We start from the raw sequence: 27,694 nt of genomic DNA on the forward strand, positions 1-27,694 counted from the left end.
CCTCCTTTGCTCCCGAGGGACAAGAGTCATAACTAATATGACTGCTACATGGTTTACTACGACATACATTGTTTTTGGACATTCGCTTAATTTACTGAGTTGGGGAAGACGGTCTCTCATCAAGACACTGTTTCTACCTCAGCCATACATTTGGCATGTCTGTACTGCAATTTACTTATTGGTGGACATATATATTGACACCAATGTATTTGCAATAAGCTGACGTTGATAATAATTCTCAAAGTAATACTCCATTATTATGGGAAATATGATTGTATGCTGCCTTGTGAGGACTAAGAGACAGTGTCATGTTAGTGAAATCAGACTTCTCTAGGCTTTCTTTAGTCTAGCTTAGAGCAGTTTCTAGAACTTAGGAAAAATAGATAGCCTCCACCAAAAGAGGAACAATTTGCTTTTCAGCTACTCCAACTTCACAATGTCCTGTTTTCAGTCTCTGCATGTGTTAAATACACACCCACAACATGTGATTTAGACAGCTGTGGAGTTGTTTTTAACCAATTGATGGACCTATGTTAGCTGTTTACCCTCTGCTCTCTGTGCTTGTGCTAAGCTAAGACAACCTGTAAGTAAGAGTGTGAGAAATACTTTAGATTTTTCATTTCTAATTACCGTAGTTCCGAATAATTCCGAATACATAAATTGAACATTGCATTCGTTTTAATCAGCTACCATCAGCTGTTTCATTCATGTTTCACCATCAGCGTCTCATTCATCAGTCATTGAGATCTCAAAGTGCAGCTCATTTCCAGTGAATTTAACTGTGTGACCATGAGGTCAATTCCTCGACGCACTAAGTGTCTCTAACTGAGACATGTTAAGTGTAATGATGATTGAGATTTAAACACACTTGTATATGTGTTTGTTCTGCCGTAAACAGGTAAAATATTGACTTATTGTAGCACTTAAAAACACTAAGTGCTTTATATAAACAGAAAAAAATCAACATGAATATGACAAAAGTTTTTTACGTCTTTTGTAAAACACTTTGTTACTTGTTTTATAAAGGTTCTATATAAATCATTATCAAAAAATATTACTATTATTATTTTAATCTTTAACAGCTAATCCCCGGAACTCCACTTTAGTGGGAAAAAAAACAACTTTGACAATAATGCTTAATGTCAAATTGCAGGCGTTTAAGAGATATCACAAGATGCACTTGAGAATTGAAGGCCTTATAGAGGAGAGGGAAGAAGATAATGAGATCAATTAAGACAACATCTGGTAATCCTTGAGCTCCGAGTGTGTTGTTTGTACATAGGATATGCTCTGACAGTGTAAACCGCTCATCACAGCTTAGTTTCATTAAAAGACGACCAAGAGGCCCAAACCTTTGAAAGGCAAAGGTAAACTGGTCTCCAGACAGCTCTTTGTTCATCAAAACTGGTGCTTCACTGTTTGCTTTGTTTCTTCAAACCGCATACTCCTATTCAGGAAAATACTATCATTTAAGCTCCACTATAGATAAAATTCCAGCCGGGGCAGCCCTGGTAAACCAAGTATTGAGGGTGAACTAGTAGTTAAATGTTAAATGTTTATGCTTAGTTTCTCTGTTCTACTTTGTTGTCTTTAATGTCCTTGTTTTTATATTTCTCTTGTTTATTGTATATTCTATGTATGTATGTACGATGAGAGCAATATGTAACCGGAGTCAAATTCCATGTATGCGTGCCAATAAAGCTGATTCTGATTCTGAACCGGGAAATTCTGGCTGAGGCCCCTGTCCACAAAGTCTTTGACTCCCACCTCCTGGGGGAGACTGGGATAATATAATCCCATGTTAAAAGCCTCCATTGTGGCTTCTTGGGAGTTGTGGTCAGAAGGCCATCGGTGCCTGTCATGGTGGCAGCCTGGTGGAGGCTGTTAAGCTGAAGAAGGAGGCCTTTCGGGCTTTGTGACCCAGGGGTCTCCGGAAACAGCAGACAGGCCAGAAGGGCTGCAGCTTCAGCGGTTGCCAACGCCAAAACCCGGGTGTTTCGGGGAGACTATGGAAGAGTAATTTAGGTTGGTATAAAAAAAAAAGCTTCACAAAGGGAAAGCAGGACTCTGCCTGTGACCGAAAGAATGAGATTGTGATCACAAGCGGGAAAAATGAGCCTCCTTCATAGGCTGGCTGGGCTCAGCCTTAGAGATAAGGTGCTTGGGGTAGGGCTGCTGCTGCTTTTCCCATGGGACTCAAACAAACCTAATACACTTATTAATCAGAGCACTCACATATGAATGTAGCACTATCGAAACGATAAATATATTTGGAATTTATGAACAATTCTCTGTCAAATCAGCACGGAGACACGTAGAAACAGCTGTTCGTGGCTTGTGTCTCTCTCTCTCTCTCCCTCCCCCTCTCTCTCTCTCTCTCTCTCTCCCTCTCTCTGTCGCTTCCCTTCTGTCTGTGGATTGCTACAATGGGGAAAATAGAATTAGGACTGAAAGTCTTATTTATAACTCTGAAAAGCCGGAAGACTAAGAAACCGTGTGTGTCGCTCCATTTCAATACTTTATACACACACACACACACACGCACACACACACACACACACACACACACACACACACACACACACACACACAGCTCAGTCCATTATTTTTGAACAGCTGAGTGATACTCACATGTATCTCTGCCAGTCATTTGGTTGTTTTTACAATTTTTTTTAAAGCTTAAACAGAGGATGATCAATGAGCAAAAAAAAAAAAAAACGTGATTTGACAATCAGTCAACAACAGGCCAAAGGTGACAAATGACATGTATTGTATGTAATGTCTTAGCAGGGAAGAAACGAAGTATATTAGGTAGGTCTGTTCGTTGATGCAAAATTATTCGGAAACTAATGCATTTCAGGTCATGACGATGTGGGTGTATGCAAGATGTGTTCAAGTTAATATGTATGCAGGGAGTTGAGAAAAAGTGAAAAAAAATTACACCATCTCCGTCTCTCTTCAAACTATATTCAAATGGCATTTATGCTTATTGTATGCTATAAAGCCAACACTTACCATCTGAGACATTCCATCAACTTTCATATCTGCTCCTCTGTGAACAATGAACGTCTTTACTCATATTTGATAAGACAGAATGTACAGTCTCTTGAGGCAAATAAGCTCTTATGAAAAGTGTTGTATGGGTTCCGTCCATCTACATGTGATGGGAAGTGCCATTAACGCGAGCCATTAACACTGGAACAACTCGAGGAAAAGAGAGGTCCTAATGAGCTTCAAACATGTTTTATGGGGACTGTTGGTTTGTGCCACAAAGAATAGAATATTGAGTGAGCTCAGATATAATACACACCATCACAAACACGCGTTTTCTTGGCTGGAATTAAGTGCGATTTAGCGAGACAGCTGGAGTGACGCATGAGGCACAAATGGCTGTATTTTCTTTTTTCCATGAAATTCGCTCATCTCTCACTGGGCATCTCCTGGCTGACTAATATACTCCTGGAGTCATAATGGAGATGCACGTCCTATTGATGCAGCCTATTTGTACACAATGCAGATAAACACCCATGTCTCCAAATGGCTGTGTTATTGGCTTACGTACACTCAGAGGAAAGTGCAGAGTGGACTATTTAAACACAGTGACATGCAGTCAGGTATGAGATGCAAGACACCGCTATCTGCCACCGTGTTCTCAACACATTACACTAACACACAAGTCCAGCACTAGGCAACAGGTGCTACAGCTAACTCAAATTATTTCAGGCAATGGCAGGGGTACCATTGAAGTCTGTTGTTGAACAGTGTCCCTAATATCGGAATAGACATCTGTTCCAAAAATCCTGTACCAGTTGGGCTCTGCTTATACACAAACCCGCACATTCATACATATACATGCTCACACATGATACACAAGCACAAATACAGCCTTTCTGCGCCGCTTACAGGAGAAGAGGCATGGCTCCCTCCGAACGCATGCAGCTTATCTTAACAACCTCTCATTGCAGTGCAGAGAAGACAGCAAGAAGAGAGAAGAAAGACGGCGAGAGAGGGAAGAATCGATAAAAGGCCATTACGCTTCTGTGCAGCCGGGGTGGAAGGGTGGAGTGTGTGGGGGCTGATATGGTTGTGGATAAATGATGTGCAAAGGGAGCAGACAACCTGCAGAAGGACCTTTTTTAGAGAAAAGCCGCTGCATGTGAACGTCAGCCAGCCCAAGGACACGACAGACACTGGTGTTGGGGAAATCACAGCAACAAAACTCTCAGCAATATGTTCCTGAGATCTGGTGACTGGGTGACCATGGAGGATGTTTGAAATCCCTTTTTTTGGATGTTGTTGTTTGAAGGCATTAGGCATCTATTTCCAACACCAGAAGCGCATAAAAGAAAATGAGTACGGACGACTCATCTGGTAATATCAACTGTCTAAAATGCTTAAGGCCCCAGGCTCTTTGAGTCATATCTAGTATCTTTCTGCACTGGTCTCGGATACAAGCAGTTTACTAGAACAGCTGCACTATATCCCTGTCAGTCAGCTTCAACTTGCAGTCAATTCTGTTTGCCCATTCACATGTTTTAAATGACTGTGACAGTTTCCAAGTCTTTCTGACAGCATCTGTGAATTTATTTCGCCTGCCACGAGGTACAGTCTCATTTGGTAACCATGGTCACATGTATGCATGTGACCATGTGAGTACGGGGGCTTCCCCTGATTAACAAGTTAAGAGTGTTGTGCATTAACAATAGCAACAAAATATCACATTTTTGTTGCCATTTAGTCACTATTTATGATATATGAGGTCCAGTTGCAATCTCCGCTAATGATGCTCATAATTATTCGGTTCATTAATTACTAATTCGTTTCTTTGTGAGCTCTTTGTGATACCAGAGAAGATGAATATGCATATAAGAATCAAAGGTCTGCATACTTTGCTGTCAGTGACTGAAATCGGATTTCCCCCGTTGCCATTACTGTCCAATCAACGTTACCTGACAGTCCATATGACTTATACAGCCTTCAGCTCTGGTTTCTTTTACAAAAAGCCAAAACTAGAAGGCTACAGCAAGTCCATTAATGTTGTTATATATAAAAAATGAAGCAGTCCCGGTACACCTTGTACCAGAGAGGGTGGACTATAAGCTCAAGAGGTTGCAAAAGTAAAAGAGGAGATGGGGAAGGTGACAACTGAGATATGTTTAGCTTAGATCAGGGCCCGCACTGCTGCTTAACACTGGCCACACATTTATTATTCATTGACTGAACAGATTCCACAGGACCTCAGCTCAACCATTCCCTAACCGGCCGTGGTTGACAATAAGCTCACAGGTCCTGCGTTGTGTTGGCCTACAGCACTTGTGAGAAGGATTTATTTTGCCAGTGCAGCACTCTCATCTATTCAGTTCATAACAATTATAAATAAAAAGGTCTATTCCCTCCAGCAGCTATATAGTGTCCCCCTACCACTCACATACACCCGGACATCTCCCAGCCTATAGCTGGAGATAAAATGAAGGCAAGGGCCTGGAGAATCAACACTGAAGTCTTTTTTTTTTTTTTTTTTGGAGAAATAGTGATACGACAGCAGGGGAGAGCGGTGTTCGTACTTTGTAATCTTTTTATGGTTATGGCTCGGGGGAAAAAAGGCACAGAAGCCAAGTTATTCTGCACTGCGATGTTGAAGTCAGAGAGAAGCCAAGGTGCTGATAACTGCAGTGACGAGGGATGTGATAGAAACGGGGAAAAAGAGATAGAAAATTACTTTCCCCCCCCCCCAGGAGTGAGGAAGATGTCAGTCAATTGGGGTGCAACTGTTGAACTTTTTTAATTATCAGGTTCGAGAGGACTTTCAAGTTTAGTGTTGAGTGTTTATTCGCAGAATCATTTCCTACCATCATGTTGTCTCACGTATACTGCAAACTCAATACAAAGGCATCTTATTTGAATCTGATGTTAGGATGAAATAAGGTGAATAATCTACTCCTGTGTCTCCACTGGTTAATAAACGCAAAGCAGCCATGATTGCAGAATTAGCAAATAAAGAGATGGGGGACAGTGTGGGGGCATTTTGCTATGACCAGAAGTAAGAAATACCATTATTGATTGTTAAATCGGGACCTGCAGTGATTTATACTCTCCTCATTAATTAGATATTGATTTATTGTGTAACCTGTTGGCCTGACAATCTGTTGGATTTTTTTGTATTGTGTGCTGTGAGCTCTGAATACTTTTAGTGAGATTAAATATTAAGCCTTTGTTGTTTTTCCCTCCTCGTACTTTCTCACCCTTTAACATTCGGCGAGGAAACGTGGAAGTCAGCAGCAGTAAACCGGCTTCTCCTGATAAAGCCCGTCCATATTCCGAGGGCTCCTCTCCTGTTTCTGGGGGCCACTTGATTAGAATAACCCAGCAGAGCTGCGCTGCGGCTGAACCCTGGCCCCAGCAGGCCGAACAGAAGACTCTCAAGCCAGACTGACAGAGCAGGGGGAAAGGGTGAAGGCAAGCCAGCAACAAATAAACAAACACACAACAACAAATTACAGAATGGACAGACTTAGCTTCAAAGTAAAGCCTGACTGACATACATAGAAGCTGCATCCTGGGCCAGAGAGGAAAGAGAGAGATGTTGGGTGGCAGGAATGAAATGAAGTTTGTGTGTGCAGTGCAGATGACACACACTGTAGTGTGTGTGTGTGTGTCTGTGTGTGTGTGTGTGTGTGTGTGTGTGTGTGTGTGTGTGTGTGATTCTTTCAGGGAGTGTTGCTCTTCCTCTGCAACACTGCCTCGTATTCACAGGTACAAACACGCACACTTCAAAAGATGCCATGGCTCCCACTCCGGCCACAGAGCCACTGCAGAGGGGCAAATGAGGCTTATCTAAATCACTCAAGCTTGGCCAATTTTTATTAAACAAGAGGGGCAAGTTTCTTGTTTCGGATGTGTGTAGGATATTCACGTTCATCTGCACATTTTCTCAAAATAAATGAACCTACATTCGTCAGGTGGCCAGATACGTGACTCAAAATGTATGATTATGTATCTCTGTATTTGCTGGTTATGCAAATAAGCAGCTGTTCGCTAACAGGTTCCCACTATCAACTTGATTGTGTATGTCCGCGTTGTGTTCACAGCTTGTTTCCGTTGCCCCCAAGTGGCCAAAAACAAGAGTAAAAGCATGTTTGAATATATGTACCTTATCACAGTTAGTGCCTCTGAAAATCTCTCATCGATTTTTTTGTTTATATTGATAAGAGCTTCAACACTTTTGTTGCATTATTGATTAGTCAATTGACAGAAAAGCTATTTTGCAAGTCGATTATTTGCTGAAGTCGTTTTTTTTCAGTTGAGCTTTCCAGCTTTTCCAATGTGAGGATTTGCTGCCTTTTTTAAGGGTTTTATTCACAATTTATAGACCAAACCACTAATTGATTGCTGTAGAAAACAATCAGCAGATTAATCAATAATGAAAATAATTGTTAGTTACAGCCCTAAGGCACATGCAGTGAAGGGGTCAATAAGTGATGTTGATGAAGTGAAGTAAGTAAAGCAGGACAATAGAAAATAGTGTTGCCATAATCAGATCTTTATCAACAATTGTATTTGTTTCTGTTAGATTAATATCGGCGCTATCGGCTTTAAAACTCAGGTATCAGTCTGCCTCCAATGCAGGTACGTTTATAACTGAGAGACATAGGAAAAACACAGCATTCTAGTGTAAAACAAATCACCCTAAAAGTGTCTCTGTCAATCTTTCTGTCTCCCCCTCAGACGTGCAGAATAGGATACCACCAGGGGTAAGAGCGAAAAGGGAGAATTAATGCTGTCAAAATGCACAGGAGAACAATAGAGCAGTGAATCAGAGGCCCGTATATACACAAGAGGACTTAATTAAGCTATACGGGGGCATTATGGCCGCATGCAGATGGCTAATGCTGCCTTGAAGACACTTAGCATGCCGGTGGATAGCCTCACTGCACAGCCTATTAGTGCTCTGCCGGGCCATTTCCAAATACAGTTCCTGACAGCGTGACAGTGTGACTGATGGCAGCCTGCTTGAATACCGCTGACTGGCCCTGATGCTGTGATAGCAGTGTGTGTGTGTGTGTGTGTGTGTGTGTGACTTTTATATATGAGGACTGCATTCGTTTTGACTTATTTGTTTCTCGGTGCCAGCTGAGGACACAACTTCTTCTTAATTCTGTTGTCCTTTCTGCCTCGGCCTATCGCTATCTGTCCTCCCCTGGTATTAAGAAAGCTGCAACTTGGCTGAACCCTAATTATTCCGGACATAGGCGCCCACCCCCCCCCAAAAAAAGTTTAACTCCCTGCTAATGGCTCTGATTGTAATGTTTTGGGACTGTGAGAATAAAGCTAATGTTATTGAGTTTGAAATAGAGTGAGTTGATTCAGAGGCTATGAATAAAATGCTAATGATAGCATTTGGGATGTACTGTAAAGAGCTATGGGGGCCCACACTGTCTCTTCTAATGAGCAACAAGGAGAGACACAGCATGGCAAGAGAGGGAGATCAAAAATTCATGGGAGGATGCAGTAAAAGTCTCTCGGTTGGCATGTTCTCTACGTGTGCTGTCTTTCAAGCTTGTTAATGAAACACTTTCACTTTCTCTCCCCTCAGTCTGCCCAGTTGGTTCCAGGTTGCTTATTCGGTAGAATATCGTATTAGTCAAGTGAAAAATATATACAGGCATTTGCCTCTGCGAGCATTCACAACTGGAGTTCAGTGAGTTCAAAATATCTCAGTAATGTACAAGGTGTCTGGGGGGGAAAAGTAAAGCGGGGGAAGTATCTCTGTAAGAACTTTCTCTAAGCTTCTTCCTCAGTTTACACTTTTGATCATTTGAGAGTTTTGTTTTAGGGCTATTAAATCTATTGATTTGAAGAATGTCAAAGGGTATGCTATAATCTGAACCAGAGAACCACCGCAGGTAACAGGAGTCTATAAAAGATACACTACAGCACAACAATTATTCACCTGAACAAACCATTGAATCTGTTATTGAATCTTCAAAATGCGTTCAATTTCGAATGAAAATCGACTGAAGAACGTTCCAATATAAACTGTAATTTCTGTTATAAGCGCCGCAATCTCTCTTACTCTGTTCTGTTTGAAGATAATGACACATTAAATCGTCCCGAAACAAGTTTGATCGTCTCGTTACAATGCCCCCCGATTGTTCTTTTCATTTTCAGAATGTTAAATTCCTTGTCAGGATGAATTTTTCGTGCGACATATTCAGCATTCAACTAGCATTCTAAAATATCCAGTCTGGCCTCATCGATTGGACTTAATTAGCCTGGAAAAGCACTTGCTCTGAAGTGACGGGCTCTGTCCATGGCTGCAGGATGAATATCCAGTGCTGATCTTTTTTTGCTCGTACTGTATGCAGTGATCCCAGTCACTAGGAGCCTGCAGTTTAAGAAATAACCCTCAGGTAGCAAATTATTCAGCAGGTTATTCCCTAGACTGGCCAAACCACTTTTTTTCTTCCTTCCATCTCTCCTCTCCTCTCTTTCTACCTCCTAACTTTCGCGGTTTGCAGCTATTAGCATACTCGTCACAATTTCAGTCAGTCATCCTAAAGGACAGTTTACAGCAGCTGTCAAGTCAAGACAGCAGCGAGTCCTGCATTTCATTTTTTGGCAGACAAATACTGTAAGAGTGTGTGCATTGCCTGTGCTTCTCTGTGGGAGTGAAGGCCAGAAGCCATCACAGAGAAATGAGAGTTTTATTGAACAGAGGTGTCTGGCATTCTAAACACAGACGAGCACCGTTGAGTGCCAGCAATGATTGGTGTCTACCTACGAGTTCTGCCGCAGAGGTGGAGATTGATGTCAACCACTAACACCCAGTTTAATCAAACTATTTGTTGACCCTGACTCACCTGCCTTTAAAACATGTGTGCTATTCAGAGGTACTCGATGAATGATAAAAAAAAACATTGTGTAAACGGGCAAAATTAATACGGCTATAGAGGAATGTAGCACAGTTAGCATCCTAAGATTAAAATGCCACCAACAAATCATATCCTACACCAAGCAGTTTGTGCAAATGTGTTTTCAGAAGGTGTTTATGGACTTCTCAGGTCACAGCAACGTTTTGGTCTTGAAGATATTAGGCTTCGCTCTGGTTTATGTCGATTTAAGGCTTCAATCTGTGTTGTTGTGTAAAGTAGTTTTACCCTGTTGAGGTGCGCTGCAGTGATAGCGTCATCAGCAAATATGATCTGGATACAAACATTTTTTTTCTTCATTTACTGAAGTCATCAATCATGATTGATCAACATTTCTCAATTACAGAATTACTTAGTTAACAGAGAAGTCTTAATTGGATGAACTTCAGTTTTGTTTGGAGCTTTGTTTGCAGCTAAGCCGTGTTCCTCGTTCCTGCTCTCGATACACCAGATACACATTTAGCTAGTGTATGTTCTATTAAGTTATCAATAAACCAAATATGCTGGCCAGCGAGTAAGCCTTTAAAATTTCTATGTAAGACCCTTACTCGACAAGGCCACAAATTTCAGCAATAAAGTTGTTGACTATATGTTCAAATCAATATTCATATCACAAAAAGACTAAAGATAATTGAGCGTTTGGTGTCTTTTAACCATCAAGATGATTTTATCTATTTTTTTAGACTGTATTGTTATTATGGTAATTTATGTTATGCTAATATCATTGTGCCTGGATATTGCTCCACTGTAACTATCATTTTAAGTATATGTAACGGTGATTATCATTATTAATATATAGTTTTTGTTTTGTAATTTTCTATTCATAAAATCAGGTTGTCCTTGTGGAATTCCTGCACTCTGTCGCCACTAACTTTATTCAAAGTCCATCCTTTCAGCATGTTGCATTTCTGATTCACTGAACACTTTGTCTGTCTATATATTCAATTCAAAAAAAAATGTCATTCCAACATTGACATAGAAAACTGCTCACTTTTAAAAAGGCATTAAAAGTAGAAAAGTTTGAAAAGTCCAAAGGCTACTCTACTGGCCAGAAGCCATCAATCAGCGGTGAACGTCGTCCTCATCAAATTGTCATAATAAAAGTTTATGAAGTGCTCAAGGGCATTTGATTTTTACGTGGTCATTATCAGCGAAGGAAATTAAAACTATTTTTTATCTCTGCAGCATACTGAATGGTTTTCCTTTCATTTTAGAAAAATAATTTACATTGTCATTATCATAATACAATTAGCAATCTTAAGCCACTTGCCAATTCAGCCATGTTTGGACTGTCTAAATCCAAACTCAATTAACTTCTCAGTCAGCAAACTCTTAGCGCTGTATTAGCCAGATTACTGACAATTAAAAAGAGCAAGCTGTGTGTGAAAACACTTGGCCCTGGCTTTTTAAGGGACCAATTTGGATAATGGTATTTTTGACAAATTTTCTTCTGACACTATCAATACAGAGTCTAAACCCTTCTTACTGTGCAATGCAGACATCAAAGGCTCACAATAAGGGACAATTCGCGTGTCGTGTGGCTCTGTAAAAACAATGACTTAGCAGCTTCTAAGTTCATGATAATTGAACATTAGCATAATTAACAACCCAGTGATAGCATATAGGGCTATGCGTCCTGCTCGATATGTCCTGCTTTTATTGGAGCCCCATAGAGAAAAGTCTTAACAGTGTCGGCAGCAGAATTAAGGGGCATGCGTAAGCCAAAGAACGGGGAAAGTTAAGGCCTGCTTTTAATGCCGTGTTACCTGAGGGTCATACTGTCACTGAAATAAAGAAGAAATGGTTCCATATGAAAAACGTTCGATGGCTGCAACGGTAGGGGGTCAAATCATTTCAGTCATTTTGCAATTTGAGTGGTTGATATTCATATTGTAGTGTTATACAATCACATCAATAGCCAATTAATATGAATGGTGATATTGTTAGGCTATATGAAAACATTTAGAATTAAATTTGCCTATAAGGCAAATTACGTAGTAAAACAGGATAATGTCAACATTATTATGGAGTGTCATTTCTCATAAATAAATAGTGATAAACTTAAGCTTTGAAAACAAAAGACCAATCGCACCTGACCCCTACGACTGCTCTGGACCACTCGTGAATTGTGTTTTTAGTAAGAACAAATTCAAAATACAAGAGAATGACTGCATGCGGCCAGTTCTCCTAAATCACTCGCACAAACCCCTTCAGAGGAAATCTGTGGTTCTTTCATGAGACCCAATGTGTTTGTTCACAATCTCTGTTCCTCCTTGGATAAATGTCACAGTATTTGCTCTCCAAGTGAAAGTAGCCGTTGCCTGTCATCCTTGGAAATATAGCATGTGATGTGGGTGTTTAACGTTTACTTTGTTTAGATGATTAGCAAATTATGTCACAATGCTTTTTCCCCCACTTTCTATTGTTTCTACAGTTGGGAAGTTGGAAAGTATTAGGACAGTGACACATGCTCTGTACTCCAGCACACTGGATTTGACATGAAACAATGAGTATGATGTGGATTTTCAGCTTTGAATTGAGGGTGTTTATATACAGGTCAGGTGAACGGCATTGGGATTAGATGCGTTTTAAGAGATCTGGTTATATAGAGAGATGGTAATTTGAAAACTATTTTATTTAATGTTCAGTAAAAAAAAAAAGTGCTAGATGTCGGAAGACATTGGTATATTCGCTCAAGATGTTTTTTTGTTGTTGCTTTTTGACCTCATGCAGTCTCGTCTCGTGAAAAACATGCTCAGTTGGATTTAGGACAGCTGACTCACTCAAGACACTCAAAATCATTCCAGTGTTTGGTCATGAAATGATCCTTGGCTGCCTTGTCTGTATGCTTAGGATGATTTTAAAGGGGCTACAACACAATAACTGCGTGAACACCTTCTAAAGCTCTGTAACATGGAACCCAGCACTTAAATCTAATAGTCGTTATTACATTTCGTAACCATTGTCCTTGAAGGGAGTCAAATGAATGAAGGGCACCAAATACTTTCTGGCTGCAGTACTTTTTTTCTTTTATAGATCTCTACAGGTCCTCTCGAATTCTAGTCAGATTAGATTAGTTAGATTAGAATATATTAGATTTTTTTAGTAGCCACATGACTGAAAAGAGATTTACCTGATAATGCACATACTTTTAGTTAATAACATTTTCAAAGCATAATTATTTATTGTACTAGGAGTATTTTTACAGTGTCGTATTAATACTTTTCTTAAGTAAACAATCTGAATACTTCCTCCACCACTGTGCAGGTCACAGATCTGTGTGATGTGTAACACCTAAGTGGTCTGCGCGGGTGAGTCATTTTCATCAGGGGGAAAATGTGATTATGGGGCGAGGTGGAGAGTGTGAACTGAAGTGTGGGGAAAATGAAATGTGACAACTACGGTCTAATTATTTTCTCTTCTATCTGACTTTCCTCAGGTCCTCTTTGGATCATGTCTCCTTTTTTCAACAAAATAAATACTTTTTTGTTTTGTTCAAGTAGGTTTTCCATTTGTCCATTTTGGATTGGTCTCTGGTAGACCCCAAAAAGGTAGAAGTTGTGTTGTGCATGTTAAAATGCATGTTGTTAGAATTTTAACAGATGGACCATCAGTGCAATATTCATATTGCGTCTGCATTATGATTTTGAAGGATGACGTACGACCAGCTTGACATTTTGAAAATAACACACGCCTCCTAGCCGATAAAAATCAAGTGTTCTCCCTGGTCATGGTGTAATCCTGCCTTAACCTGCATCAATGCAGACTTTACTGTACCACAATGAATGATTTCAACACATATACGCACAAATGTCTGCGTACACACTTCCACGGCTCAACCACCCACTGCTCACCATGGCTAGTGGCACGATGCCACCCAGGTCCTGCGGTGCCAGACGGATGAGAGTCGGCACCTCACTGGTCAGAGTACGGGTGAGCGGATACTCCACCTGCCACGTCACCTCCCTCCCGCCCTGAGTCATCATCAGCCCGTTCACCTCCAGGTCCACCTGCAGCACTCGCTGGTAGCCTGGTGCCTCGACTCTGCAAGGGGAAGATAGGGAGAGAAAGAGGATGATGAAAAAATAGTGTAGAAACAGGAAAGATTGAGGTTAACGGAAGGGAAATGGTCTTCAACGTCCATTAAGGAAAAGGACTGAAGAAACAGCAGCTGACAAATCAGCTGTACCTTTTAATCAGGTTTAAGAAAACATCCAACACAAATATTGTAAGCCTTTCATGTAGAGGGCGGTTCTGCTGTTTTACATGAAGATGTTGCAGAGGGATATGCTACTTTTTATGCATCGTGTCCCTCATCTCACAGTCTGATATGAAACTAATCGCTATTGAGATTCATTCTCACATCCACACAGAACCATGATGTGGCAAAAAAAAAGAAAAAAGAAAAGAAAAAGCAATTTATTTCTTCCTCTTGCAATATGGAGCTTGTTTTGCAGAGATTGTCAGGACCAAGCAAATCATTTTCTTGCAGCTGATGGAGATGCAAACAAAGCAGAAAAAACAATGAATGCCAAATAAAAAATCCTCTAAACTTGTTTGATTTGCTGAGCTCTAGGTTTGATCGAGCTGGTGCCTCTCCCTTAGGTGTTCTTTGTCACAGTCAAAACCCGATGCAACACCTTTTCCAACATCCGCGCACAGATATGCATGCTGTCTTGGAAAATACAATTTGCACTTGGTGATCTGGAAGTTACTCACATAGGTAAACATTCATGTTGTGTAACGTTACTTCTTTAGATGGTAGTAAAAACAGAAGTTTGGAAAATAAATGGAAATTGAAGAGGGATTATGGGTATGTGTTTTGGGCTTTAGTATAAAGTTATGTTTAATGTATACTGTAGACTTTTTTTATTTCTGTCCTGAGCAGAATGTTTGTTGTTTGGTTGTCACACAATTAAAACAAGCCTGGAGAGAGTCCAAACTGAGCGTGAGGAAGGGGGGTGTCGGGGGTGAGATCCAAGGTTTTCCTTGAACATATTTTGGCCAAGCCTCTATTTAAAACTCCCCCTTATGTGTTCGCACTTCAGACGCTAGCCTCACTTCAAAGTGCAGATTTAAGGACCCACTCTGGTAGAAAAGTATGAGAAAAAAGTGTTTGGGAAGCTGAAAATCAGTGTGGATGAAAACAGCTTTTATAGCAATTCTGGGTCAGGCAAAAAAGAAAGAAAAAAGCTTGTCTGTTTTAGTGGGTAATGTTGTGAATTATACTAAATATGTTTCCAAATGCCACTGAGAAGCTTGGGCACGGGGCGATCAGAGATAAATATCGGTATGAATCTGGCCACACGGTGAGTGCTGTTGAGATATAATTGCTGTTTGAACACAGAACAACAATAGAGGTATACTGGGGTACATCACAGTTGGTGGTGGTTCTTTGTCAAAAAACAACAACACCACCCCACACAGTGCAACATGTTCATTCATTCTGATAAACATGGGCACTGCAGCTGATTTTCAGATGTCACATACACCGTCCTGCTGCCTCAAATACTCAGTTGAGCACCAAATGCGTATTAGTCCGCAGCTGAAAATAGTCCCCAAGAAATGCAATATTATTTTCTCCTGTTTGAACAATGTTTAAAAACTAGAGTGCCCAGGTATTTAAGGATATTACTAAGCCATATTAGTCAAAATAAACTATATATTTGTGACCTGTTTTTAACGATTTACCTCTTCAGTGGGAACAAGTGGGCATGGGGCTGAGCAACAGGCAGAATCTTTAATGGTTCCCCAGTTGGATTGCGGTTCATGGTCCATGTCTTAACCCCGAATTCACCGGGGCACACACTCAATGGAATGTGTTGATTGTAATACAAATATAAGATAATGCCAGCCTTATCCCTTTATGTTTATTGGCCAATGTTGCAAGAGATCAATGACTATGTATATTTGTGATGTATATGAATAATTTCTCCCACACTCTCATTACCCTCCCTCTCTATCCCACTGTCCGCCAACAATCGCCTTTATGTATGAATAAGTTTAGAATTATAAACAGTTCTATATTGACATTGTTTTGTACTCCAGAAACATCTCCACACAACCCATACTCTAGATCCTAGAATGTAGTCCTATATGTTACTTATAATGTTATACTGTATGTTACTTTTAGGTTGATTGCTGTGGACCTTGAGTATCAGTCACTTGTCGCCATACTTCACTCTTTTCCTTTTCAATTTCTTTCTGAGAAAGAAATTCAGAGTACTAAGGAGCCATAGTGGGATATTCTCTGCTGCCTGACATTATGCTGGGCTCAGGAGTAGTGACTGCAGTGATTATGTGGTTTACGCTTATGGTGTACTATTACAGCCAAATCAATTGCTATACAGTGAAGCTGCAAATAATCAGATCTTTAGTGCTGCATACTACAATACAACTCCCCTTGACTCCCTATTTAATCTGTCTTTTTTTCTGTTGTCTTTATTATTGTCTTTTCTTGTCTTTACTCTTTTTCATCTCCTCTCCACCCCCCTCTGGCTCGCCTGCAGTGCAATGTTGCTCCCAATAGAGGGCAGTTCTCTCTCTCTCACCCTCACACTTTAAACCGGCGTGTGTTTGGGATGATGAATGTCCGCAACCCACTGGTCGGAGAGGTCGGCCTTCTTCCTCCATGTCTCATTAGAAACATAACTGCAGCGTGGGCCCTTTTCTCAACGAGATTACCATACAATTCAATACACCCCGTGGCAACTATCACTTCTGCCCCGAGGTGGACTCACAGAGACGGAGACGAAAAACGCCGAGCGGAAACAGGGTTAAAGGAGCGACAATAAAAGCAAAATGCCTCCTGGGATCAGAGAACTGACTCTGCCACCGCTGCACAAAAGCGGACAGTGACAATGCCGCGGTATCGCAGCAGGTTTGTTGTGGTGAAATGAGGTGGAAAATCGGTCATGTCATTTTGAGGAGGCCTTTGAGGTATCTCCATTTGTCAGTCTTATTGTTGTGTGTGAAAGCACGAACAGAAGAAGGTACAATAATCCACTCAGAGGAAAATGGGCACACACTTTCAATTCTGTAAGATACATTTCAAACCCGCCCTTGAAGTAACAAAGGGGCTCTGAGCGGTAAGAAGCGGAGTAACCGTAAGAAAAGTGACAAGAATGAAATTCCTTTTGTTCAGAAACAGGGAAGTGAAAGTGGGACTAAGCAACACAAAAGCCCAGTTAAACATGCAGCCATGTTTTCCTCTTTTCACTCTTAACACCTCTGTGGGTATCTGGCTCTGAGAAAAGGGAGACAAGGAAAGAGTCTGCTGTCTCTTTCGGAGACCTGAGGGGGTTCCTGTCATGCATAGCAGTGATTTGGTTAGCACTGACAACAATGATACATCAAAGGCACGAGTCTATTTCAACACAGCGAATCGACAGCGAGTCCGACAATAGAGGGGGAGACCGTTTTATGGTTTGTGTGTCTGTACAGTAGGTGTTTATATTCACTAAAACCTCAAACAGCTCAATTCAGGTAAAAGTGGTTATATTTTTGTCTAATATCGGGAGCCAGAAGACGACGGGATTCGCTTCACAGCCAGCAACCAATGTGAGGACATGCTGTTCATAAACTGCCTGTGACAGCGCTTTTGTGCGGTCAGGTTTCTGTGGTGTATTTTCCTGCCAATGAGAATTAGTTTTGATTTATTCGCTGACAACGGTATGTTTGTGTTTGTGACCTTGCGCGCGCACACACACAGTTTTCAGTGTTTGTTTTGACTCGGGGTCAGACAAACAAGAGAGGAGGACATCTGCGAGAAAGTGCCTTCCAAGAAAGATGTGTTATGATGCATACCAGCGACTGCTGCCAACGTTCAGTGACTGAAGACATTTTTCTCATTCTATATTCCTCGCTTCTTGTTGCTGTTAATCTATCCGCAGATGGTATGTTTGCCGTAGCCAGTTAATGTCTGCCTTTGGCAATCTTGACATTTTACACTAATTATATTTGTTGACTGTAAGATGGTTTCAAATGTCAGCAAACAATGTTCACCACAGTTTCCTGGAACTCAAGGTGTCTTCTTCGAAGTGCTTCGCTTATCCAAAATGTACAGATATTCAATCTACAATGATACAAAACAGAGAAAGCAATTATTGACATTCCTCAAAGGCTGGGATGTGTCATTTTTTTGGGGCATTTAAGCTTAAAAAATGAACATAAAGTTGTCATTTTCTGGTGATTGCACTGTTTTAGCACTTTTTTAAGTAGACTTTTTGGTGCGGACCGGTTGGCAAAATGAAAATGGAAGAAATTGTATGGACAACCGTATGCAGAGTTGCCTTGACAGTAAGTGAATCCTGACATGCGAGATTAGCAGGAATTAAGTAGGTGAGCGGGATGAGCGACTCCTGCGGGCCATCTGCCTTCACATAAAGATCCAACTCCATGCTTTGATCTCGCCGCTGTTAGCTAAATCTTAATTTTCCAATCTAAAAAAAAGTGTACAATCTTAATTAGCAATTCTTTCAGAATATATATGGAGAAGTGATGTTAAAGGGTCGAAAGATCTGAATCTCTGACCGCTACTTTATGCTGGTTATTTCGTCATGTCTTATTTGAAAAATTAAACTGGTGAGTATTAAGGGTTCTTACAAGCTTTTCTTAAGGAAGGGAAACAGCTCACAGCCTTGCTCATAGTTATTTCATTAACGGTAACATTTAAGAACACTTGGCAAACGTTGGGTAATCCGTATACTCGAACAGAAATGTGAAAATGACAAGTTTTACTTCTGCAGTAACTTCCTGGAGTTTCCACAGCCTCATAGTGATGATAAGGAAGTCACCGGGCCAGGAAAGAGATAGTTCAAGTGTGAAACTTCCCATAAAACCACAGCTTGATGATTTTATATCTCTTCTAACTTTAGCTGTTTCCCCTGCTGCCAGTCCTTATGCTATACTTAGCTGATTGACTGGGGTTTTTGCGCCATATGAGCGGGTCATTGATCTTATCTCGGCACGAAAATGACTGAAAACACTTCCAAAACGTGTTGAACAATTCCTTTAGCGACATTCTCACTGTGCAGAGAAGATGTTTTGGTGAGATGTACTTACTGCTCTTCCTTGCTCTCTGAGTGCCCTGTATGTGGTGACACAGATGATTTGCTTTTGCAGCTGTTTTAATTATTTGTAGTTCACTTACCCTCCAGCTGTGCTGAGTAGTTTCTGTATTTGGAGTCCGATGTCTCTCAAACAAATACAATTTGATTCTAATTGGTTCGAAGACCTCACGGGAAAGCGGATGATATCTCCAATGAATGAAACATTTTGTCAGCAGGATCTCCACCCTCTGCTTACGACAGTGCAGTTATAAAGGTCACTGCACATTAACAGTGGAGACTACCTGTGACTACTGAAGTTCATCCGCGGTGTGTACGTAATGAGGACATTTAGCCTGATGTAGGCTAGTTGGGGGTCATTGGAATATAACGATTAATAAATTAGGATCTGGTGTAGCAGAAACCATATTTTATGTGTGTGCATCTCAAGGGAGTCCAGGCTCCTCTCTAATGAGTTTCACTATCTCAGGTCTAATATCTCTCCCCGATGATGCTAATGAGATCCTATTGAAACCGGCAGTACTCCCTTCTCTATCGCACCAATGAACAGCAGACCTGAGATGCAACTGAATGTGATAGTTTGGAGAAGGTTGTTACAGGCGAGTTATTCAGGGCCGTTGAAGACCCTCTGGGGCTTGGGAGGCTTGATGAAGCAGGAAGGAGTGGCAGAGAGAGAGACACAGACCGCAGAACAAAACTAAATGTGCAAAAAAAACTTCAAAATCGTGTGAATAATCATAAGTTATTCATCGTGAAACGACTGCGACGAGGAAAATTCGTCCCCAAAGACAGCTCAGTGAGCTGCATCACAGTTGTTAGTAATACATGTATGGCGCTCATGAATCACTTGCACTAACTTCCAAACCTTGTGCTGTCGGGGGTGGACTGGTGGCTCTCAATCCAGAGAAGCCTGTTTCATCTGTGTGGACTGGATGCGTTTATGGAGCGATAAACATTGACATATGACAGACTGATAATGAAAGAGATCATAAAATGAAACCATGACAAGAGGCAGATCAAACGTAAAATAACCAATTTATGTATGCTGGAGATTTCCCCCAGGATCTATCAAACCTGCGACGTCAGCACTGGCCCTGTCAGTACAGATTAGTTTGCTTTCACAGTAGGCCTGCAAAAGGGCCTGAGTGCAAAAGGGTCGGGGGTGCGGAGGGTGAAAAAAAACTGAAAGAGAAATAGTGCAATTCTTCTACTAAATTGCCTTTTTGGTCTGTCTCTTCTTCAATATTTTCTGAAATAACCCCCCTCTGTTTTTTTGTCTGTTGCTGCTGCACATTACCCCTTCAACTGCCTACTGGTCCATTTTCTTTCTTTCTTTGTGCCATATTTTCCCTTTATTCCTCTCAAACGGTGTGTGAAATGAGAGGATTCGGGCATCCTGCGTGAAACAGATGCGGCCCCGTGCATCGCCCAATCAGAAGGCAGTGTCGCCACTCTGCACCGTATCGAAGCACAAGCCAATCCTTAAAAAAGTGGACGACATAACAGACATTTCCCGAAAAATTGGAGGTGTTAACACGGTGCAATCATCTTCTAAGAGTTGAATCCAAGTCAGACCAGAAAAGGCGATGTCATAGCAGCGCGTGAGCTCTTTAGTCATACCCATATGACCAAAATCATCAGTTCAGATGCATCAAAACCTTCACCATCCAACACTTTTCACCAACAATCCTGTCTCATAAATATTCAGTTCAAATGCAACTAAACATAAGCCCACATTATATATTGTTTTCAACATAACAGAGTTTATATTGAAAATATTGAATAGTTAATACTGAACACACCTGCAAGACTTTCACTGTCAAGAAATTACATTTCGGTAGTCCATCCATCACTTTTGTCCAGACTGAAATGCCTGAACAACTATTTGATGGATTGCTTTGACATTTTGTACCGATAGGGTATTCTTGGTGCCAAGAGGATTAATCTTACTGACTCTGGTGACCCCTGACTCTTCCTCTATCACCACCAGCAGGTCAAATCTTGAAAAACAAAATTCTTAGCAAAGTGTTTTAGTAGCCTAGACGTAACACACAGGTTCACAGGATACAAAATCTCCTTTGTACTTTGTATCAGCGGTTATCAGCCTGGTAGAAATGGGTTAGAAGGGGCCTGCTACATCTACTAACGGGTTCAGTGGGCCGGTTCACATCCTTTAATATGGTTGATCGTGGGTACAAAAAGACGAGTGGACGTAACAATTATGACGGGAGCATACAGGAAGTCGGGTGAAGTAGTATAAAGAGCGACATGGTCTGTTCGGGGTGGCGGTCAAGAGTGATGAATGGGGACAAACAAACACAGGACTTGCTGTTCGTGTCTCATGTTAAACCGCACCTCAACGTTGATTTATTTGACTGTAAATTACGTTACTTGAGTACTTATTTTCACCCAGGTTGGCCCCTCTGAAGCATTCGAATGGTAGTGATGACCAGTGGTAACGCCCATTCAATCGGCTGATAACATTCGAAATGGGGGGGCGTAACCAACCATCCTGTACGATGGTTTTAGATCTACAGTTGCCAAAAATAAGGACACATGTTGCCAGAGAATGTAATCCAGGTGGCAGTTAGGTTTTCTCTGAAACTAGGCCAAAGCAAATTCTGAACAGATTGAGACGGGGATGTTCACAAAATGTTCACAGATTCAGTGGTAAAAAAAAAAAAAAAAAACATCCCTCATATGGTCTCACTGATGTTCTGTTAAGGTATGCATACATTTGAAATAACACTGATTATAAATTGCAATCCGGGAATAACAAAGCTAGTTTGTATATAAAAAAAAATGCTTTTAACCTCTGAAAAGAGAAATAAATGCAGCCTAAAAAACCCCTTTGAACATAAGTGTTTACTTTTACCTCTGAGTCAGCGACACTGAAGTGCGAGATTAAAGAATTTGCAGAGGTGAGGGGAAACTTGTTTTTCTTCCAGTCCCTCTGGATGTTTAATATCACAAATGAGTGGATTCCTTGACAATCAAGGCATTGAGAGCACACACAACGGCTGCTCGATCGCCACTCAGTACCACCATCACCTTTTAACTTGTGTGCTCTAAACTGCTCTAAACTGTTTTTAAGGGCCAGTTGGTGGTTACGAGCCATGCACGCTCCAGACAGTGATTACAATACAACACAATCCATCAGTGTATAAACAGCGTTTTCTATCCCCCTATTGATTTCTGTGAGCTGTAGGAGTGTTAGTAAAAATCTCCAGAGAGCTATGGGGCTCATCCTCTTATCCTGGACAATAAGATCAACTCAGTGTGACTGGCTCATCTTCCCCCTTGGAGCTTTAACTCTCCACCAGAGATGACACTTATTCCTCTCCTTGTTACTCACATATCTGCACAAAGATGACAAAAGGATGAGATCAAGTTTCTCTTTTTCGTTATTTGCCTCTCAGTTGCTGGCTGCTACTGTTGAATCTCATGATGAGCACAATTTTAGGCTTTGTGTATTGCGGCCTGATCGCACTTGGAGTTTTTCTTTTATATTTCTGTCTATTCCTCTCTCTTTTTGCTTTTGGCTTTATTCACAGCATCTACACGGAGAAGGCCCAACAGAGCACTTAAATGACGGTACGGTGTACAGCATTGGTCTGTCAACTAAGTGCTAGCCACAAGAAGTATGACGTGTTTTATACCTTCCTGTAAGAATCCCTCTTCTCTATTTTGATCGTCTGTAAATAAAACCTCTGACTCCTTTTGGAAAAAAATAACCAAATTAGAGGCTACACTGTTTACTTTTGTAGATGGCGGTGCCACTCTGCATTTACCCTTCATTACAAATTCAGGATTTTCCAGGTTTCAGGTTAATCCTCAGGGGGTGTAATGGTGAAACAATGACTAATAGAGGAGCAGGTCAAATTTTGTGTATGCAGGCTGACAAGCGGCAACAACCATGACTGATGCTTGAGCTAACGAGATGCAGATCCTCTTGTTGCCTCCAGCTGTGGGCCTCAAAGTGTGACAATGATAGTGTTCAAATTGTTGTGAAAATGATTGCTCCAAAGTGTGCATATTGTGCACAGACACCGTGTTTTTCTACAGTCCATGGACACGTGTGTTCAACATACACAATCACAATAAAAGTTCCCCTACACTGGAGTGCACATAGGCAATATGACAACACAATGATGAGTGTTACTAAATCATTGCTCGTTACATGGTTATGTAATAAGCCCTCTGGCTATCATGTAAATAAAGTGGCGGGGTACTTACTAGGTTTTGTGGCACACAGTTACTGAAACATGGCTATTTATATGTAAATAAGTCACTTTGGGACTGGTTTTTACTTTAAGTGTAACCCTGCTTGGCAAAAATCTGAGAAGAGATTAAATGGAAAATTCTGTCCATGGCAAGATCTAACCCGGATGAATTAAGGTTAAAATGATCAATAATGCATTCATTTGCAATGCGTGTTTTTTTTTAAATAATCAGCTATAGACAGTGAAATGAAACTCTTGTGTAAAAACCCTGTTTTTAAGGTTGTTCCTCCACGGCTTCTTTGGGACTTGCAGGTGCAAGTCCATGAAATAAGCGTCCATTTTTGTTAGCAGTCTGGAGCCCTGAAAAAATAATTGAATGTCAAAATAAAAAAAGGTGTTAGTAATCTTGAGCCACAAGAGAGTTCTGGCTAAAAATTGCTTTTTGTATTTGAAAATTCAAAAGATTGTATTGAAATGTGTCTTTTTTTTAGGTTAGCCTGATTTTCTATGTTCACATTACAAAGTGTAGTATAGTTGTGCCCTCGCTGCAGTACTCAGAGGTTTTTTTAGCTGCCTCTTTGTCCAGCTTTTCTTTGCCTCTCCAGTTCTAATGAGGTCTCCACTTCTCTTTCATCAGAGTTAGGCTGATTCATATTGTTGTGTTGTTGGTTAGACTTTTATAATCTCACACTTTGTTTCACTTGTTTCTGACAGTGTAAATCCATGACAGTAGCATTAACGTACCACAGTGGAAGGTTTGGCATTTTATGTTTCTTTTTACTGGCTGATTTAAATGTACCAGCATCTTGTTTATATTTACAGGGTTTTACATCATCTGGTGCAACGGTGCAGTCTTCACCAAGGTACGTTACCTTGAACCGAACCAGTTTCATAAGTAACACCGGCCTAATTTGTGTTTGCAAATCTCCCTCTCTGCTTCTATCTCACACACTCGAAGGTACAAATAAAAATCAAAACAGGCAAGAAACATGCAAGCATGTGCACACCCCAACACAAACCTAAATAAACAAACTGCTCCCTGGTTCAGTTTATTAGATTCATGTATCTGGACAGGGTTAATAAAAATTCTGGCCCTTCTGTGACCCCCTTGCTGACCTGGACCCTTACCTCTGCTCGCTTGCCTCATTACTCTGTCAAGTAAACAGAGCCTTCTCCTCCTCCTCCTCTGGACGAGGGAATTGATGAGAAAGGGAGGGGCACGCAGTTTCTTATTGTGCTGTCCCCTACTTTTCTCTCCATTTGGTGTTAAACACAAAAGTTAGAGAGAAAACAACTCTCCAAGGTGATAGCCTGAGGATGTCTCTCCACTTCTCACCTACACACAGACAAATATACACAAATAATAGAACTCTGAGGTTAGAATGATTATTTCCCAAACAAACTGAATAAATCTGAGCCAAATTGCATTTAGCCCTTATGATAAAAAAGCCTATTTGGCCTATCAATATATATATATATTTTTCCAATTTAGTGTGAGTTTTAGCATTAGCCTCACTCTATTAGAGCTGCAACAAACAATTAAACAATTTTATAGTCTATGAAACGGAGTGACGCCTTTGAATTGACTGATTTATCCGACCTTGATCCAAAAACCCAAAGTTGTTTAATTTACAATATGACAAAGAACAGTGACAAATGCTCACACTCGAGAATATTGATATTTTTGCAATTAGTGATTGAAGGATTATTAAAATGGTTGAAGATTCATTTTTTCCGATTGACCCACCAATTAATCGACTAATCTGTGCAGCTCTACACTCTGAGCAGCGTGTTTAAAAAATGTCTGTGAATGTCTGTGTGCTGGAAATCCTTTGACAAGCTCTTGCAGTACACCTCAAATATGAAATGCACCTCGAAGAGAGCTCTAAAGCATTGACAGGAGGCAGGGATTCAGCGGCTGATTTATTAGAAGATGAAGTGGATCAGAGGGTTTGAGCCGAGGGTCCCAAGGCCAATAGGCCCGCCTTATCAAACACCACCAGGCTCCATGGCCAATCTCCAACTGTGGGCAACTCGACCAGTGCTGGCCCTGGTTGCTGATAAAAGTCAGAGAGAGGAACTACAAAGCTTTGTTAGGAGGCGAAGAGACTTTGATTTACTTTTGCTTAAAAAAAATATGAATATGCTCGATTCCTAAATGTATACAAGAACACTTTACTCTCTTATCTGTATTTGTAGTTCACAATTTAACATGTGAGGAGAGTTTGGACTGCTAAGACAGAAACAATTGTGTTGGGGCTTCCCCGTCTGATATTGGACTCATTACCTCGGAAAGACTATTTTATAAATGTGGCCTCTGAACACCACAGAAAAAACCACACAACAGACTGACATAATAGATAACCAGTGAAGTTAACCTCCGCTTGGTTTCCAGCAGACTTCATCCCTTGGATTAGCCAGAGAGCAGAGGCCTTATCATAGCCCCAGAGGGACCAATCAAGCATGCTTTACTTCATGCAGGTCAAGGATATGCAGAATCCAAATTCATGCTGTAAAGAGGGAAGGCTGGATGGAGGAGAAGGCAGTGTGTATCTCCGAGTATAAATCATTCTCTCCGAGATTAAATTAGTTATATTTCATTAGTGGCATCGGGTGCATTTTGATATCCATTAATGACGACAGGCTTGAGGGAATAAATACAACTTTGTGTTTTTATTTTGATCATGTTGGAGTCTAGACTAAGAGAGCTGTTTCTTTTTATGGAGCCTTTATGATTGCATAACAAATTGAGAGGGCCCAGCAACACATTGGACTCACATGCCACTCATGCAAATTAAATTAGACACGATCAATGTTGCCGATCCATCTAGCGATCACTTGGAAGTCTTTTTTAATTTAAGGGACAGTGAGGAGGGAGCATTCCAGCGATGCATTAGTGGCCCTCCGGGTAAACACAGGGAAATAAGATGTCTGGATGATTGCTTAAAGGGATTACGAAACGCATTTAAATATTTTTCATACCAAATTGTATGCTACCACCTCTACCTGTTGTGATAACAAACAAATAAATTGAAGAAAACAGCAGTTCACAAACATACTAATTAGACCACCTGGGAGGGTGATTGCTTCATCTCCCCTATCCCTCATCTACAACATTGTACTTTCAAAAGACCATTCACACGTTCAAGGACACACTGGAAAAAACATGCATGCACGCACGCACACACACACACACACACACACACATTCTAAATATCTGCATTTTGTCTGCCAGAGCTTTTGAACTAGTGTTAATTAAACAGATTACAACACAGACCTAATCAAAACTGCCACGCTCTTCAAGGCCCAAGCTAATGGTAGTCTATTCTTTAATTTCCCACTTAATCAAATACATATAAATAGGTGCATGTGTGCGCGCACACAGATTGCCCCAGCAGGCAGGTCATTAACATCTGTGCTTCTGTGCTGATGCATGGAGAGTTACTCCATTGGAATTAGATTGCACTGAAGGGACCTTTGATTTAACTCAGGTTTGAAATGCAGTCCCACTGGTCCTGCTCGGTCTGGCCATTGATTGTATGTGTTCATTCGCCATCTGAGTTAAGCTCGGCGCAATCAGAAAGAACAGCACGAGGCCCTCTGACCTCACCCTGTGAACTGAAGAGGACGGAAGATCGAACTCCTTTCCCGTTCAATCTTCACTCATCATTGTTCTGTCAATTATTCCGGCCCCTAACGACTCTCCGCCGCGGAGTTAGGCTTCCCTTATAGACACATATTCACCCAAACAATGTACATTTCCATGGGCTCACGGTTCACGGGGTATAGTCAAAGCTATCATATGGAATACATTCACCAAATCCAATGTAGGATGACACTATTACTCATCATAAAAAAAAAAAAATGCATATCTGAATGACTCATTTCTACTATTTTCTAATGACAGGTTTTCCATAAGAGAAGCCACATAATAACTGTCTTGCATTTCATATGAAGGCTGGAGAAAGTGAGAGCAACCATTCATTGTGATGGGGCGAAGACGTGATGAGAGCAGGGGAATATTGCACCCCATATAACGCCTCAAGCTATTATTACCATATCATGAGAACAATCAATCATATTGGGTTAAAATGTACATGCTGTTTCAGAGCCACTCAGATATGTATAATGGGATCATGAATACAGCACAGCTTCCATATGCAGCACAAAGTGGATTGTTCACACTCCTGGGGCCCCAGGTAACCTTATGTGTAATTGAATACAGAATGAGATGCAGGGACCAACACCCCTCCATGTATTTGTTCATCCATGTTCACATTCTGGTGGGTTGCAAACCCCATCTGGTTTGATAAAAAGATGTTTTTTTGTGTCGCTGTTTTCCATTCTAACTGGGTAATAGGGTTGAAATAAGCCCTATATTAATAAGAATATGCTCTGACACTTGCATATATTGCAATATGGCAAATGTTGACAAACAAATGAGCTGTATGCTCATGCGTATGCTTGTTTTTCT

At 40.9% G+C, this 27,694-nt stretch overlaps 1 protein-coding gene across 1 annotated transcript in view; it reads right to left on the bottom strand.

Moving 5' to 3' along the window:
* The window catches only part of LOC142935530 (transmembrane protein 132C), a 126,643-nt gene that overhangs the window by 18,945 nt on the left and 80,004 nt on the right, over positions 1 to 27,694 (bottom strand). Inside the window, exon 5 of the mRNA XM_076079939.1 lies at positions 13,784 to 13,973. Within this exon, the coding sequence (XP_075936054.1) occupies positions 13,784 to 13,973 (190 nt within the window). The remainder of the gene's footprint in view (positions 1 to 13,783; positions 13,974 to 27,694) is intronic.

This window comes from Anarhichas minor, unplaced genomic scaffold (genome assembly GCF_050575085.1).
Source record: "Anarhichas minor isolate MPS153535 unplaced genomic scaffold, ASM5057508v1 ptg000073l, whole genome shotgun sequence".
In the NCBI taxonomy this organism is placed as follows: domain Eukaryota; kingdom Metazoa; phylum Chordata; class Actinopteri; order Perciformes; family Anarhichadidae; genus Anarhichas; species Anarhichas minor.